General features: G+C 49.7%; 1 protein-coding gene across 2 annotated transcripts in view; it reads right to left on the bottom strand.

The window, feature by feature from the left end:
* The window catches only part of PITPNM3 (PITPNM family member 3), a 117,647-nt gene that overhangs the window by 24,326 nt on the left and 75,889 nt on the right, over positions 1-17,432 (bottom strand). For both annotated transcript variants that reach the window (XM_060204196.1, XM_060204197.1), the window contains exons 5-9: positions 6,139-6,215; positions 5,457-5,692; positions 2,200-2,389; positions 1,696-1,818; positions 1,065-1,249 (exon numbers count right to left, since the gene is read on the bottom strand). In XM_060204196.1, coding sequence (XP_060060179.1) covers positions 1,065-1,249; positions 1,696-1,818; positions 2,200-2,389; positions 5,457-5,692; positions 6,139-6,215 — 811 coding nt within the window. The remainder of the gene's footprint in view (positions 1-1,064; positions 1,250-1,695; positions 1,819-2,199; positions 2,390-5,456; positions 5,693-6,138; positions 6,216-17,432) is intronic.

The raw sequence follows: 17,432 nt of genomic DNA, 5'->3' as shown, positions 1-17,432 counted from the left end.
ATGCCAGTGCAAGGAAAAGATTGGAGTTGGAGGAGAAAGGGGATTGTAGGAGTGATTGAAACAGTGAGGACACATCTCTTCCCAGACACTGGTGAATGAGAATCCACGTAGTGGCAGCTCCAGCCTTCAGCCTCCCTCCTGTCCCTCACAGTGCGAGCATCTCACAGCGAGGACAGCGGCGCGGGTGTTAAACAATACATCTTTCATGTACAGCGCTGTCCCTAAGCACATGCCAACTACTTAATTGCCAGAGAAGCCGCCATCTGTCCCTACACCAGAGGGAAATGCCGGCTGTGTTAGACCAATGACCAAAAGCCTCCAACTTCTTGTCATTCTCCCAAATTTGTATCTCTCTGAAAGAAGTTTTCAAGGATGAATCAGAAGTGTGGAGAGTTCACCTTGCAACCCTGGCTTGAAGGGAGTTGGTTTTCTAAAGAAGAATTTATCAGAGGGTTGTTTTTTTTTTTTCTTTTCTTTTCTTTAGCAGTCAGGGATTTTAATGTGTGATGACTTTAGCCCAGTAATTCCTCCTCCAGGAATCCATTCAAGCAAAACCACCTAATATATACATCAATACATTCGTGCAGCGATGTTCACTTGAATGCTACTTCTGCAAAGAACTGGAAAAGGCCAACGTGATCTATTACCAGGATTAAGTAAAAGGTTGTCCATTTATTTACTCAATAAAACATGATTAAGAATATTTACCACATATTTTCATTATATGGAGGGAGAATCATTAGAATGTTTTAAGTAAAGCTTTATGCAAAGCATGTATAAATATATACTGGGGGGAAGAAAAAGAATAGTCTAAAATATTAACAATGGTTTCCCCTAAGTGGTGAGAGAATGAATTTCCCAAAGGATGTAATGACCCATGACACTTATCACAGAGCAGGGAGATGGGAGCAGAGTCCTGGGGGTGGGGGGAGGGTCCTGGTCCCAGTAATTTAGTGCTTGACCACAGCCCCCCATGGAAGGACTTGGGACAGATAAGCCTGAGTCCAGGCCCTCCCTCCCCTGGATGCCTGACTGGAAGGAAGGCAGGGTGCAGAGGAGGGTACCTTGATAGGAAGGCATGATGCTGGGTGATGGCCTCACAGTCATAGGTGGAAGAGTCGCTCTGTTTCCGTGACAACGGCCTCTTGGGCTCTTCATCCTCTAATACACCGGAGACATTGATGCTGCTTTTGCTGAGACGCTTGGTGCTGGCTAGGCTACATTCCTCTTCCACCAGAACTGAGGTGTCCTTTGGGGCCAAGCAGAGGACAAAAGGGTCCCATGTTCACCAGGAACTCTGGGGTCCTGCCGATGCCCTAAGCACCAATGAGTCCTTCTGTCCCAGCTGTGGAAAGTCCATGCCTCTTCCAGAACAAGTGTGGATGCCCTAACACAATAATGGTGGGACTTCAGACACCGGGCTGTCTTCTGCACCCAAAGGGACTAGCAACCCAATGGGATTCTAGAAGGCTGTCCAGGAAACTGAGGCTAAATTAGCCTTCTCTGTATAGGCTTTTCCTCGCTGGTGTCAATAACCCCTCATGACTTTTGTAGGAGTGGGAAGCAGTACTTGGCAGCTTGGCTGTGACTAGGTATGAAAGTGAAAAACTAACATAACCTCCCCCAGGAGAGTCTGGGAGACTCAAGCAGAGACCCAGGCAGACCTGCTTCTCGCCCGCACCCTCGGGCCCCTACCTGGGTGCTGCTGATGCTCCCCTTCCTGCTGCTGCTGCCAGGGCTGTCACCTGAGGGACCAGCGCTGTAGCAGATGGCATCGAAGGCCAGGAGGCCCCCCACACAGTCCCCAATGAGACACACCTGCATAGAGCACAGCCAAGATTTCAGGGTTGTCCACTGCAGCCCCTGGGCCCCAAACCCAGCTGGAGCATCCGTCACTTATTGGCCCAGGGAGGTGCTGAGAATCCAGGGGGGGAGGGAGGTTGATCAAGGGGGCCAGGGTCAACTTGAGGACAGCATTCAGTAGGGGGTCAGACTCGGGCCAGGGCAAGACATGGACTCCAAATTCAAACTGTAGTTGTTGGCCTCAGTTTTCCTATCTGTAAAATGAGGACAAACCCAAAGGGCTGAAAAGCCTCCTTTGATCTCAGACGTTCTGGCTCCAGAACAGCCTTGGGTCAGTCCTTCCGGCCGCTCCCACTCTCTGTGCAGGCAGGGGCCAGGACGGGGCAGCTGGCCTACCTGCCCACTGAAGCCAATCCCATCAGGGGACTTGAGGAACTCTGCGTAGACCTGGTTGGTTCTCTCGATGACAGTGGCAACCGCATCCTGGTACTGCGGGGAGGAGATGGCCAACAGGGGCAGGGCGGCCAAAGGGACGTGGTCCTGGCTGCTGCTGAGACAGCCCTCATCGTGGCTGTAGGGGTTGAGGCTGCAGACAGGGGGCCAAGGTAAGCCCAGTCGGGGTCAGGCATGTGAATAGGTTTGGGGCTGAGGACCAGGTAGAGAACAGGGGATACGGAGGAGAATAGTAGAGGGCCCAGATCTATGCTGACTGCCCCATGGGCCCATCCCATGCCAACTCATGGGGTACATTCTGGAGTTCCTTGGACAGCAATGCTCTTTTCTGCATCACCCCCTTTGAGGAAGAAACCTGCTGTGTATCAGGGTGGGGACAAATCATCGTGGTAGACTTCCTGGAGGAGGTGGAGTTTAGACTAGCTTCAAGGAAGGCTCTGGGGAAGCTGTGAATGGGGAGAGCGAGGCTGTGCCAAGTTTGAGAATCACTTGTCAGTCACAGTTCAGAGATGAGTACATAGCTGCATGCACAGTACTGCATTTATCTTTGGGAGTGGGGAAGGCACTCCAGAGCTCTCATTGGTTTTAGGAGACAATATGTGACCTCAAAAAATGCTAAGAGAACTTCCTTGCAGCGTCCTCACTGCCAGTAGGCCATCAGGCCCTCATGGGTGCCCTTACAGCACTACCTCCTTAAGAGGAAGTCCCTGATCTGAGCAGGTCAGACCCAAGTGAGACCAGCTAGGCTCTAACCCCAGCTCCATCCATCCTGCCTCTGCCCCCAAGGGCCTTAGACCCTCCCCACCAAAAGGGACCCAACCACAGTCTGAGCTTGGACTGACCAGGACCCAAGGATGCCAGTAGGGACCTGATAGACACTGGGGCTGGGGGTAGGAGTCAGGGCACCCTAGGCAGGTGGCAGAGACCTCATAGAATGTAGGGACGACCCTGGAGTCATTTGTCATCTCCAAAGAACACAAATTAGAGGAAACGGGCCTCGATTGCAGCTGGAGAGATTTTAATTAGGCGAGAAAGAACTCTCTCCCTGCAGTGATTAGGGGTGATTGATGGCCCCTGCCTGGTGCAGCCCAGGGATGGGGGGGGGACTGTGAGCTCTCTTGCTCTCACCCCTCCCTCCAGTGGCCAGAAATCTCTCTGGCTGGAAATCAGACGGGATGGATGGCCCAGCCCTGGAGGTTAGATGTTCTAAGGGCCAGAGGGTCCTGAGATTAATGATGAGGGAACACAATTGACTCCTGGCTGTTAGAGCCTTCAGCTCCCTGTGGTCCCAAATCCAGCTGCAGAGCAGAAATAGGAGCAGCAGTGTGGAGAGATGCAGATTCCAGGCCTCATCTCTTGCTCATTCAGATGCCCCAGGGGTGAGGCCTGACCAACTGCTTTGCAATTGAGCAAGAATCACGGGAGGGATTGGGACCATTAGCCAAGCTGGGGGCCTACTGGGCTAATCTCCCTCCCTCCCACTCTGGTTGAGATCTGCCTGCCCACATCTTGGGAACAAAGATAAATCAGAGAACCGACTCTGACACGTGGCTTGAGCTTTCCTCGCTTTCCTCTCTCTCACCCAGGGGGAAAGTGAGGCCACTGGTGGTCTTTTCATGTTCTCTCTCTCTCTTAGTAATTTTTTTCTTGCCATGTAGGCTTTTTTAAAATCTTTATTTATTTATTGGATAGAGACAGACAAACATCAAGCGGGAAGGAGTGGTTGAGAGGGAGAGAGACAGAGAGACACTTGCAGCACTGCTTCACTACTTATGAAGCTTTCCCTCTGCAAGTGGGGACCAGGGGCTTGAACCTGGGTTCCTATGCATTGTAACATGTGCACTCAGTCAGGTGTGCCACCACCTGGCCGCTTCTCTCTTTCTCTCTCTCCAACCAGCTACGAGTTAGGGGGAGGAGGGGTTCTTCTGTGCCCTATCCTCCTGAACCACACCTGCCAGTGTGAACTCTAGTCCCTTCTCCTGGGGGCTTAGCACCAGGCTGGGGACCTCCTTTCACCTCCTTGCCCCTTCCATACCCCACATGGATGACAACCCCCAAGCCTCAATGTTCTAGCAGAGCAAACATAAAGTGGGGGTGGGGAAGAAATAGATGCCACTGTGCCCCACTGTGCTCCATGACTGGGAGGAGTTTCAGCCCCAGCAACTGGCTACCTGTTCCCATCAATGTGTCCTGCAGGTGCTCAGAGCCAGGACTCTCATCTGGTTCCAAGTACCTGCCTCTGGCCAGTTCAACAGGGGAGGTCCTTGGGGAGCACTGTGGATGCTGGAGCAGGGGGTATGATCATCCACAGCCCCCGCCCCACAGGAATCTCATATGCCCCCACACACACACACCGTCTCCTCATTTATCCCACAGGGGCCAGGGAGAGTTTAGATGAAGAACCAACGTCTGGTGAGCTCACTGCCTTCCTCCCTGGCAGCTGGAGTCCCTGCAGAGTGGCAAGTATCTCCCAACAACAGCAAAGGCCACCTATCAGCCACCCTGGTGTTGTCCTCGTGCCCTGCACACAACACAGAGTCCTCGTGGAGATGCTAGGAGATGGGTATTACCATTATGATCCCCATTTTACAGATGAGGAAACAGAGGCAGGGAGAGGTTGAATAACTACCCCCAGGTCACACAGCCAGGATTCAAGTTCAGGCCAACCAGAGTGCCCACACACGTGACTAAGCATCCTCTCAAAGCATGCTCAGAAGTCACCACCTCTAGGAAGCCCTCCCTCTGGAGTCCACAGTATCTTGTGCAGCGACCATTAGCGCACACAACCCCACTAAATTCTAACTGCGCGTAACCAGGAGTGAGGCCTCCTGAGTTGGTGCCTGCCTCCATTTGCTGGGTAACTCCAGGGAAAATTGCTTAACCTCTCCACATCCCAGCTTCCTTATCTGGGCCAACGAGACTAGGACCTACTGAGCACAGGAACTGGAGGTGACCAGCTGTGGGGTCATAGACACAGGAAGACTCAGTACACAGGTACTGCTTGCTCCAGACTCTTGCTGGCCACATCCTTCCCATGGTGCACAGCGTCATGAAGCACATGACATTCTCACGGGCCTACACATGTACTCACATGCCCATGAGCTGTCTAGCATACCAGGGGGATCCCTCCCCACTCCCCACTGCCCCTACCTTCATGCCCGCCAATCCCAGTCCATCCAAACCAACAGAAGGGAACTCACTTAGAGACCAGGGAGAAAGCCTCAGAGCAGATGGCTGGGCAGGGGACAAACTTGATGAGGATGTGACCCAGGGCCGCGGGGAAGTGGGCACGCATGACCTTCTCCAGCACGGAGCTAAAGGTGTGGATGTCAGCCGCCTTGCAGGAAGGGTCCCCCGAGCCTGTGTCCAGGATGTTCCCCCCATGCAGCACCAGCAGGAGGACATGTGTCTTGCAGGAGCGCTGTGGGCAGCCTTCCTAAGAGGGACAGCCATTGGGATAGAGACAGACAGCACAGAGAGAAGGATATACAGAGAATCCTGCATGCAGGGATACTGTGCTCAGCCTGACTTAGCACCAAGTCAGGGAGTGCTCCAGATCCCATATGATGGCTCCCCCTGGGCATTCAAAATGAGGGGCATAGGCACCACAGCTAGAGGGTTTCCAGAGAGCCTTCTTATTCAAACAGGAGCCACGGTCACACAGCACATCAAATGGAGGGACAGCTGGGTAAAAACTAGGCAGCCGAGTGACAAGGGCTCTTCCGAAAGTCTTTACTGCAGAGGAGATCCAGAAACCTTCAAAAACCCAGCCAGGGTGGGAGGGGGGGATCTCAGATATACAAGGCTCGCATGCATGAGACCCCCACAGCCTTGCTGAATGGTGCTTTGGTCCAAAAGAAAGAAACCAGAAACCCAGCCCACCTCATTGTCTTCATGGATCTCGATGCTTCCCTGGGCCGGGAACCTCTGTCTTCTCAAGGAGACCCGGTATAGCTCCCCTGCGAAGGAACGGAAGAGTGCTCAGTGTCTCTGCTCCAACACGGACCAGCGTCCACCAAGCATAGAAAGTGGACCTGACTGACTGTGGGGATGCCAGATCCAGGAGGACTCCGTGTACATGTGGCAGCCCACACACGAAGCAGGGGCTGCAAAAGCGAGGCCTCAACTTACAGGTGAGCAGGCATAGTAGCAATCCAAGCAGGGGAGACTCACCCGTCTTCCCCCGCAGGCTCCCCCACCCCTGAAACTAGCACACCCTGATCTCCTTTATATTCCCCACACCAAGGAGGGCAAGCAGGGTGGGGTCACCATCATGGATCTGCCCACGGTGTCCAGAAGACATCTTAAAAAGGAACTAGTCGAGGGTCGGACAGTATCGCAGTGGGTTAAGCACACGTAGCACAAAGTGCAGAGACCAACTTAAGAATCCCGGTTCGAGCCCCTGGCTCCCCACTTGCAAGGGAGTCTCTTCACAGATGGTGAAGCAGGTCTGCAGGTGTCTATCTTTCGCTCCCCCTCTCTATCTTCCCCTCCTCTCTCCATTTTTCTCTGTCCTATCCAACAACAACGGCTAAATAACAACAATAACTAAACAACAATAAAACAACAAGGGCAACAAAAGCGAAAATAAATAATAAAAAAATTAAAAGAGGAACTAGTCTGCTTTCTTTCCCCAATAATTTTACCACTACCACTGTCAGACTATGATTTCTGCTTCTAGTGACAGAGAATTGCTCCCAGCATCCCTCTGAAGGAGTTGGGTAAAATATTATTTCAACTGTCTAGTTGGGGGTGGGTAGATAGTATAATGGTAATGCAAAAATATTCTCATGCCTGTGACTCTCAAGTCCCAGGTTCAGTCCCCTGCATCACCATAAGCCAGAGCTGGTAAAACAATCAGAATGATCAATAGCGGGGCTAGGCAAAATAACTCACTTGGATAGTGTACTGCTTTGCCAGATGCATAATCCAGGCTCCAGCCTGGCCCCCATTACACTGAAGGAAGCTTCAGTGCTGCAGTCTCTTTGTCTCTATCTCTCTGTCTCTGTCTTTAAAAAAAAAAGCATTGAATTTAGTGGGTGGGGGGCATAGAATATTAGTTCTATGGACATTCAGAAGGGTGAGGCATCATTCAGGACCACATTAGTCATCGCAAACTTTGAGGTGAAGCTGGCCAATGCTGGTAATGTTCTCTTTGCTTCCTGGCACCTCAGCTCAACACCTCCTCCAGGGAACGCCTCTAGGCACCAGCTTCCCTCAGTTCTCATTCTTCCGACACAGGAATCAGAAACTACAGGCAGGCACCAAAGCTGGCCTGTTGCCTGTTTTTGTAAATAACGTTTTATTGGAACACAGCCAGGCTCTTCGGTTTACACACTGTCTATAGCTGCTTTCCTGCCACAGAAACTGAGTTGAGTCGCTGCCCACAGAGTCCTTATAGCAAGCAAAACCCAAATATTTACCACCTGGTCCTTTACAGAGGTAACCTCAGGCCCAGCCTGATCTAATACCTGCTTTTTGAAATGCCAGGGCTTTGGAGCCTGAGAACTTCTTCCTCCCTCTAGCTGGTCTCCTCTCCTTTCTCCCCCATGAGATGTATACTTGTTTACCTTCAGTGATGAGGGACTCACTCACCTTTCAAAGCACTAGGTTTTAGATAAAGACAGCCCTTTCCTTCTTCACAATTCACTCTAGCCCCCCTGCCCACCACTCAGATTCACTTCTGGGAAGGAGCATGGCAAGCAGCCCTGGTCTGACCAGTGGTGTCAGAGCCAGCAACTCTGTAGCCACTATCAGCCCCCACCCCCGGGGGGGGGGACCTCTACAAAGACTCTCAAATGAGATTTTTCTCTGCATGGAAATGCACTTCTGAAATACTGCTGTCCTCACTGACACAACCGAGGGCAAAAGGTTGCTGCTTTATAAGCTCAGGGCTGCTGCCCACACAGACAGGAAATCATTCCTTCATGACGGAGAGGTTTAGCTACAAGGGGAGAAGGAAACCTTCTAAGAACTCTCTCTGTCCTGTACCAATTGATGTTCCTTACAATAGCTCAATCTCTTCTGTCCTGTTTTTAACATTTTATCCCCCTTGCCCTGGGCTTGGGTAGAAAAGATTAAAGTCTGAAGTCAGGACAGAATCAAAGTTAAAGACAATTAGAAGAGGGGGGCAGGTGGTGGCACACCTCGTTAAGGGCACATATCACCAAGCCCAAGGACCTGGGTTCAAGCCCCTGCTCCCCACCTGCAGAGGGTCTGCTTCACAAGCACTGTTGTTTTACATATATATATATATATATATATCACCTAGTGCACTCTTACCCTCTGAGTTTTCATCCTATTCCTATTAGCCTTTTTCTTTTTTACATTTTTATTTATTATTGGATAGAGACAGAGAGAAATTGAGAGGAGGAGACAGAAAATGGAAAGAGACAGTGAAACACCTGCGTCCTGCTTCACCACTTATGAAGCTTTCCCCCTGCAGTTGGAGATCAGGGGCTGGAACTCAGGTCCCTAAGCACTATAATGTGTGTGCTTAACCAGGTACATTCAAACAACCAAGGTTACTGAGCCCTGACCACACAACTAAAAACAGTAAGTAAGCTGGCAGGTAAACCTAGCTAAGAATGCTCCAGATCCAACAGAGAGTCATTCTTGGGCCTGAGAGATAGTACAGTGGTGATGCAAAAGACTTTGACATTTGAGGCTCTGAGGTCCCAGGTTCAATAACCAGCACCACCATAAGCCAGAGCTGAGTGGTGCTCTGGAAAAAGAAAAGAAAAGAGAAGAGAAGAAAAGAAAAGGGGAATGGAGGAGAGAGGGGAAAGAGATGGAAGAGAAGATAGAGGAAGGGGGAAAAGGAGGAAGAGTTGCTTGAGCACGTGTTCTATGACCCCATAGTTTTCTGGGAAGTCAATGTAACTATCCTCATTTTGCACAGCACAAATAAATGGTGCCTCCCCCAGACCTGTTACCATGAGACCCCTTTCCATAGCACATAAAGTGACTTTCCATCAGAAAGAGTGTCCAGGAGGGAGTCTGAGCATGGTTTCCCTAGGACAAAGTGCTGATGCTTCACAGTGGCTCTGGGAGGGTAGACCAGGCAGAACCAGCAGCTGGGCTGGGCTGTGGTTTCAGGCACAACGTCTGGAAGGCCCCTCATCTCTGGGGCTGGGAGCAGCCTGGTTGAAACACTGTATTTATTTTACTTTTTTTTTAATTGTTTAATATTTATTTACTTATTCCCTTTTGTTGCCCTTGTTTTCTTGTTGTAGTTATTGATGTCGTCGTTGTTGGATAGGACAGAGAGAAATGGAGAGAGGAGGGGAATACAGAGAGGGGGAGAGAAAGAGAGACACCTGCAGACCTGCTTCACCACTTGTGAAGCGACTCTCCTGCAGGTGGGGAGCCGGAGGCTCGAACCGGGATCCTTATGCTGGTCCTTGTGCTTTGTGCCACCTGCGCTTAACCCGCTGAGCTACAGCCTGACTCTTCTATTTTACTTTTTTTAAAAAAGAAAAGTTTGGCAACTGTGGTAGGACTCAAACCCACAACCTTTGAATTATAAGACTAGCGTGCTATCCATTGTACAACATACCCCTTTTGAGGTTGTTTTTTTTTTTTTTTAATGTGGGAAGAAACCCTTGAGGAAGAAACCCAAGGCTTTGCACATGCTGTCACCACTGAGCCACCCTGGCTCAGTTCTTCCCATGATACATTTTGTGAGACAGAGACGAAAGAGAGGTTGGGAGAGGTGGCAACGCCTCACCACCCAAGGAATCCTACTTGTCCCTGTCCTCTGTGTTCTCAAGTGATGCCAGGGTTTGAACCCAGGACCTCATGCATGGAAAACATGTGCTGTCCAGCTGAACCTCTTCCCTGGGCCTAAAACTCTGGGTCTTGGAGGCAGACTGCCTGGGTGCCAGTCTTGGCTTTTATCAGCTATTTGGCCTAAGCCTCCGTTTTCTCATCTGGAATGTAGGAATAATAACAAGAGCTACTTCTCAGAGTGGTAGTGTACAGAGCTAGAAGAGGACCTGGAACACAGAGAGGTGCTGTACAAGTGTCACTGCCATTATTACTTCTCTCATTATCACCATCATTCAGGGAGACTCAGCTGAAAGGACCGGAGGTGGATGGGGCCAACTCCACCGCCCCTGCACTCTCCTGCCCTGCCTCCAAGTTCCTCTCTGAGCCCTGGCAGCCTTCCTGCTTGTGCTGGGCTGGGTGCCTGCTTGCAGTGTGATTACAGGATTAAATGCTGTGATTGCCACAAATTACCATAGCGAGGCTATAAATAAGTCGCAGGGAAGGCACGTGGGTCCTGGCATCGCCTAGGCACCTTGCCCTCTGTTAGGTGGGCATGCAGGCACCCTCACTGACAACACAAAGGTATGTGCACATCCTTGATCTGCCTGTACCCAGCACCCTTGGAGCCCTCACTGTGCTCTGGGCACCTGGCTACAAAGGCTGCCAAGGCTGTTTCTGCCTGGGTGGAGATGGGAGACAGGCAAGTCTTCCTGAGCATCCCTTCCTTAGCCAAGGGAGAGTCCCTTCCTTAGCCTAGGGGACAGCCTCACTTCCTGTGCTCTTTCAGGAAAGAGCCTCGCACCCTTCCAAGGTATGAAACACAAGTTTGCTTTGTGCTAAAAGAGGCAGGAGAAGAAAGAGACTCAACCTGCCAGGTCTAGACTCTGGCCACCACAGAGTTGACTGACAGGGCCAGAGTTACCCCCACAGGAAGAAACACTTCCAGTCTTAGCAGAGATGTTTGTAGACAAGCAGCCTAGAGTACCCCCACCGCATCACCACTGCTTCTCACTGTACCTTGCTACAAAAAAGTTTGGTCTTCAAAGGACCAAACATTCCCGATATAGTAACTGAAGCCACTAGTTCTGACTCACTATATGTTATATAAAACATAACCCTTATTTTAAAGATTTATTTACTTATTAATAAGAGAGAAAAATCTGAGTATTTCTTGGACATATGCAGTACCAGGGTTCAAACTTGCAAACTCACGCTTGCAAGCCTTGTGTTCTATCACTGCACTACCTCCAGGGTTAAGCCATGAGTCTTTGATTCCTTCATGCCTTTGCTCTTGCTCAGCTTTCTGCCAGGGGAGCCCTTCCATCTCTGGCAGACTGGTAAACTCCAACTGGCCCTTCAGAAGCCTGCTCAATTGTCACTACCTCTGAAAAGCCTTCTCAGGTCTACTTAGACAGAGATGGCTACTTCACAGCTTGGCTGAGTTGGGTTTAGCTTACTACTGTGAAGTTACTTGTCTATATCTTTCTTTGTTTTTTGGTTTTGTTTTTGCCTCCAGGGTTATCACTGGGGCTCAGTGCCTAGACCACAAATCCACTGCTCCTGGAGGCCATTTCCCCCCATTTTTTTGCCCTTGTTGTTGTTATTGGATAGGACAGACAGGAAGGGAAGACAGAGAGGGGAAGGGAAAGATACACACCTTCAGACCTGATTCACCACTTGTGAAGCAACCTCCCTGCAGGTGGGGACTGGGATCCTTGCACTGGTCCTTGCACTTAGTGCCAAGAGCGCTTAACCCAACTTGTCTGTTTCTCCATCAGGCTGTGGGTCCCTTGAGAACTATGTTTTATTAGCCTCCAGGGCTTTGTATGACATTTATTTGTGAAAATGTGTTGCAAGGGAAGGTATGCGGATGCACAGAACCTGTGAGACATCTCTATGTAATTAAACTCCCAGAAGAAATGGGGTCTAGGAAAGCAACACTCACTGGGACGCAACTTTCTTGAAAGTCCCTGGGGTGACTTGTCTCGGGGAATCTCTGGGTACTCTGGAATAGGCTGGTCTGGGATGTGGGGTTCCACCTCTAAAGGATTCCCCAGAGCCTGTGGTGACAAGAGCTGTTGGCATGAAATGCTCGGTGGTGGGAAATTACACGCTAGGGACCCCAGGACCCACCATCAGACTCTTGTTTCTTCTCCACTTCCTGTTAATTTCTAGCTGATTGACACTATTCAGAGTTGGGCCCCTGTTGTGTCCAGATTTGGGGTGGGGTAAGCCCACAGCTGTTTCTGTGACAACATTTCATGACAAGCTTTGAGACAGGCCAGCTACCCAGTAGCCTGCTCCCTCTGCTACTCTCCGCCCCCCTCCACACACACACACACACTCACACACACACACACACACACACACACACACACACACACACACGCACGCGCACGCGCACACGCACGCACACACACACCAGCCTTGGCACTGGCAGGGGTGCCCCCTCCCCCATCCCAGCTCACCATGGCTCCTCCTGGCGACTGTAGAGGCTATTTTTGTTTAATCACAACCTTGGAGAGGCACAGATCGTGATCATCCCTTCTAATTACCCATGTGCCACAGTGTGCTTGAGACAAAAGCCAAGGTTGTCACCCACGTAGTCATCGCCCTAAGCAAAGTGTCACCTGGCCTGGCTGAGGAGTCCAACTGCTTTCATGTCTCTTGCCAGCAGCCACTGGGACTCATGAAGAGTGGATGCTGGGGCGTGCCTCCAGGTTAGAGTGGCCGGCTCACTGTCACCTCTGTCCAGCCCCTGGCAGTTGCTCCTGTCCTTGATAATCACCCCTGGGGTGAAATGAACAGGTATGGCCCCAGCTGGAGATCTTGCCGGGTCCTGAGAAGCAGCTAGGTGAGTATCCAGTGCCCTGTGCGCCAGTGGGGGGAGCACGCACGACACAGACATACACTCTTTTTGAATGAACTCAATGACTTTACTATTTTGTTCTGATGTGGGTGGCAGGAGATATACCTGGGAAATCTGGAGAGAGTGAGAGCCTTACTCAGCAGCAAGCAGGGGACCCAGCCTGTGGTTCTAACCCCTTAGCTAGGTAAACTCAAGAGGAGGACACACCCACAGGAGGAGACAGAAGGGTGGCACACAATGGCTCTAGGCAGGGGGTGATCTTGGACACCCTCTCTATCTCCCCACAAAATGGAGAGATAGAGCCTTAAGAGTCAGGTTTCAGGGCCAGGTGGTGGCGCACCTGGTTGAGCACTCACATTACTACAGTAAAGACCCAGGTTTAAGCCCCCAGTCCCCACCTGCAGGGGGAAAGCTTCACAAGCATCGAAGCAGGGTTGCAGGTGTCTATCTGTCTCTCTCCCTTCTATCTCCCCCACCCCTCTTTCTCTGTCTCTATGCAAAAATAAATAAATAAATATTTTTAAAAGAGTCAGGTATCCAACAGTTTCTGAGCCCTGCAGGAGGAGGGGTACCCTGTGCAAGTCCAGGCCTCCGTGCTCAGCAGAATTAGATCCTAGCACCCTAGATCCCTGCAAGTGAGACTGGAGAGTTGTTTTGATGGACTATGGGAAAGGAAGGGGAACCAGGAATTGGAAGACAGCTCTTGTCACCTAGGTTTTCAAAGTGGTCATTTAAACTGAGGAGATTGGAATCAGTTCCCAGGCAAGTCCTGGTGCAAATTAATACCAGCACACTACAACCACTTCCCTTTTGGTGGTAGTGGTGGGGGCAGGGTTAGGGGTTAGGGACCGAACCCTGAGTTTCATATAAGTAAGGCAATATATACTGTATTGCAGAGCCCCATTCCTAGCTCAATCAACACAGGTTGAGGAGCCCTCAGAAAAGGAAACTGTGGGGGCTGGGCAGTAGCGCAGCAGTTTATGAGCACATGGTGCAAAGCACAAGGACTGGCAGAAGGATCCCAGTTCAAGCCCCCAGCTCCCCATCTGCAGGGGAGCCACTTCACAAGCGGTGAAGCAGGTCTGCAGGTATCTTTTCTCCCCCTCTGTCTTCCCCTCCTCTTTCAATTTCTCTCTGGCCTATCCAACAACAGCAGCTGCAATAACAACAATAACAATAACGACAACAAAGGCAACAAAAAATGGGAAAAATGGCCTCCAGGAGCAGTGAATTTGTATTGCTGGCACAGAGCCCCAGTGATAACCCTGGAGACAAAAGAAAAGGAAACTATGACACCCCATGCTTTGATAGGTTTGCTCAGCATGCACCCTGCCAAACCTACTTCACTGCTTGGTAAGTAGGGTCATTGCCCAGGGAACGTGAGAGAACCCCAAAGGTATCTCAAAGAACATGAGGAGTCTTTGGGACTCTCTAGGTAGACTGTCATGTCATCAGTAAAGAGTGATAGTTTGATTTCTTTTTTTGCAATCTATATGCCTTTGATATCTCTTTCTTGTCTGATTGCAGTGGCGAGGACCTCAAGGACTATGTTGAGTAACAGTGGAGACAGTGGGCATCCTTGTCGATTCCTGATTGTAGGGGGAGAACTTTCAGCTTTCCCCATTGAGAATGATGTTCACTGTGGGTCTGTCATAAATGGTCTTTATTGTGTTGAGGAACAGTCCTTCTATTCCCAGTGTCTGGGGCCTTTATCATAAATGAGTGTTGGATCTTGTCGAATGCCTTTACAGCATCAACTGATATCACCATGTGGTTTTTATCTTTCTTTTTGTTGATATGATGAATTATATTGATTGATTTACAGATGTTGAACCATCCCTGCTTCCCAGGGATGAATCCCACTTAGTCTTGGTGCATTATTCTCTTGATGTGTTGTTAGATTCAATTTGCCAAGATCTTGTCCCTCCATAGAGCCCTGCCCAGCAGCAGGGTACAAAGGGGACACAATGAATCAGAGGAGCCATGGGTTCCTGACTGATGGCTCTAAAACTTTCTATGGTGACATCACATACATATAAACATACATGAAGATTTACTTAATTATTTTGAATAGAGACAAAGAAATTAAGAGGGGAGGAGTAGGGAGAAAGGAAAGGACAAAGAGATACCTGCAGCCCTGCTTCACCATTTATGAAGCTTCCCCCCTGCAGGTGGGGACCGGTGGCATGAACCCAGGTCCTTGCATATGGCAATATATGTGTTCAACTAAGTCCACTGCCACCCAGCCTCCAGTGACATCTTTTATCCGATGAAAGAATACAAACAGATGAGAGTAAAATGGTTCTGGCTGAAATTAGCTGGTGACCCTGGGACCCTGCTTCCTCACTCTACTCTGCTGCACCCCTCAGCAGTACCTGTGGGTCCCACAGAGCACAGGTAAGGCCCTCGCCTCCTTCAGTGACCCCTCCAGGTCACCCTTTGTGAGAAGACATAGTCTAGATGGGTTGGTTGGGGAGGTTGGGGTGGGATGTTGTGAATTAGAAGGAAACACACTAAAATGTTTGTGAAGGGCTTTCTTTGGCTGAAACGACAATGGGTGAGATTTTTTTAACCTTTCTATTTTTCTCTAGTGAGTTCATAGTTCTTTCATTTTAAAATGATTTACATAGATATCTACTGAATATACAACATGAGCACATGTCGTGTTTATTATCAGAGTATTTTAAGCAAGTCACAACCCCCTACTTGACTAACTGCAAATACTAACAAACACAACTAAACTAAATGTCCTGTCTTCTGAGAACTGACAAGCTAATGAGGGATGAAAGCAATGCTTGTGGAAGCAAAGAACAAACAGAAAGCAAGATGAGTGAATTATGAGCCTGCATTTGGGGTGAAAAAATAATCAATTCAGCATGATTTGTCAACTCCTATTTTACTGGTTACCTATGAAAATAACAAGATAAATCAGATATACAACACATGCCTTCACTGACCTCTCAAGCCTCTCAGATCACATGATCAAGACCAGGTCACATGACAAAACACTGAGCTAATGGGTAAATGTCCTGTTACAAGACCCAAGACAAGTACAGCCTGAACTAGGGTGATGGTACCTCTACGGCTCTGGCTGTTACGGTTCAGGCTGTATGCACTAGAGACTTCAGTTCAGAGTCAGAAGGGAACATTGCCCTGTCCCTGCAACTCAGGCCACCTGAGGGCATGTCTGAAGCCCAAGAACTGGGAAGCAAAGAGGTGAAAAGTAGCCAAAAGAGGTAGGGGGCTCAGTGGGAAGAAGGGTGGGCTCGAAAGGGCATAAACGGTGACTATTTAGAAATCTCAGCAGACCCATGTTTGGATCATGGAAGCAAAGGGCAGAGGCAGGATGAATGAAGCAGGGTGGTTTCTGGAGAGTTTCATGTCTCAGGACAACATAGGAAATGTTTACAATAGTTTAAGAAAACCCATGCAGACTTGGAGGCAGGGAGCTCTCCTTCACAAAGTTATACAAGCATGTTATATAAGTGGTTACTTAGCAGGGATCCAAGCAGGAATGTCCAAACAGAGTTGGGGCAAGGGAGGGCAGGGGTAGGGAGAGGTCCAGTAACTGAGATCCCTCCTGGGACTCCTTAACCCATTCAGGGTCCAAATCTAACCGGGTTAGCTTGGACACATCCTACCAATAAAGTCAACCCATGTGGGTGAACTAACTTCCTATGCAAAGATGAAGGCCTGGCCCTGTGGCGGCTGGTTCCTAATCCTGCCCCTCGAGAACATGCGCTGCTCTTCCTGTGGAAATAGCTCAGACTGAGAGCATCACCATCTTGAATCAAACTCAAAGAAGCTTCCGGATACAGAACCCCAAAACAGCACTCTTGCTGATACAAGGGTTAACAGAAAGGCTTAGCATCATTGCCTATCACGGCGACTCTCCTGAAATTAATTGTCTTCCTAAAATGGGTTTTGTTGTTGTTGTTGTTGTTATTGTGTTTCTTTTTTGGTTTCCAGGGTTATCGCTGCGGCTCAGTGCCTGCACCACGAATCCACGGCTCCTGGCGGCCATCTTTTCCCCATTGTTGTTGTTGTTGTTGTTGCTGTTATTGGATAGGACAGAGAGAAATCCGGAGAGGAGGGGAAGACAGAGAGGGGGGAGAGAAAGGCAGACTCTTGCAGACCTGCTTCACCACTTGTGAAGCAATACCCCCGCAGGTGGGAAGCCCGGGGCTCGAACCAGGATCCTTACACCAGTCTTTGCGCTTTACGCCATGTGCACTTAATCCTCAGCGCTACCACCCAGACCCCTGGTCTTTTCTTTTTTAAACTGATTTATATCAGATTACAACATTATAAGATTTTAAGAGTATAGTTTCACAACTAATATGTATGTGTGTGTACACAAGTCTGTACACCCACCACCAAAGTTCCTGAGCCATTACACCAAATAGAACCTTCCAGTGCCTAGCCCTCCTCCCTTCTCCTCCTGATCATGATCATATGTCCACAGAGTCTAAGAGTCAGTTGGTTCTTAGATTAGTAGCAGCAGTAATAGTGTTGAGGGAGAGAAGTCATCACCCAG

This window comes from Erinaceus europaeus, chromosome 12 (assembly GCF_950295315.1).
Source record: "Erinaceus europaeus chromosome 12, mEriEur2.1, whole genome shotgun sequence".
Classification (NCBI taxonomy): Eukaryota; Metazoa; Chordata; class Mammalia; order Eulipotyphla; family Erinaceidae; genus Erinaceus; species Erinaceus europaeus.
This window is presented reverse-complemented; position numbering and strand designations above follow the sequence as displayed.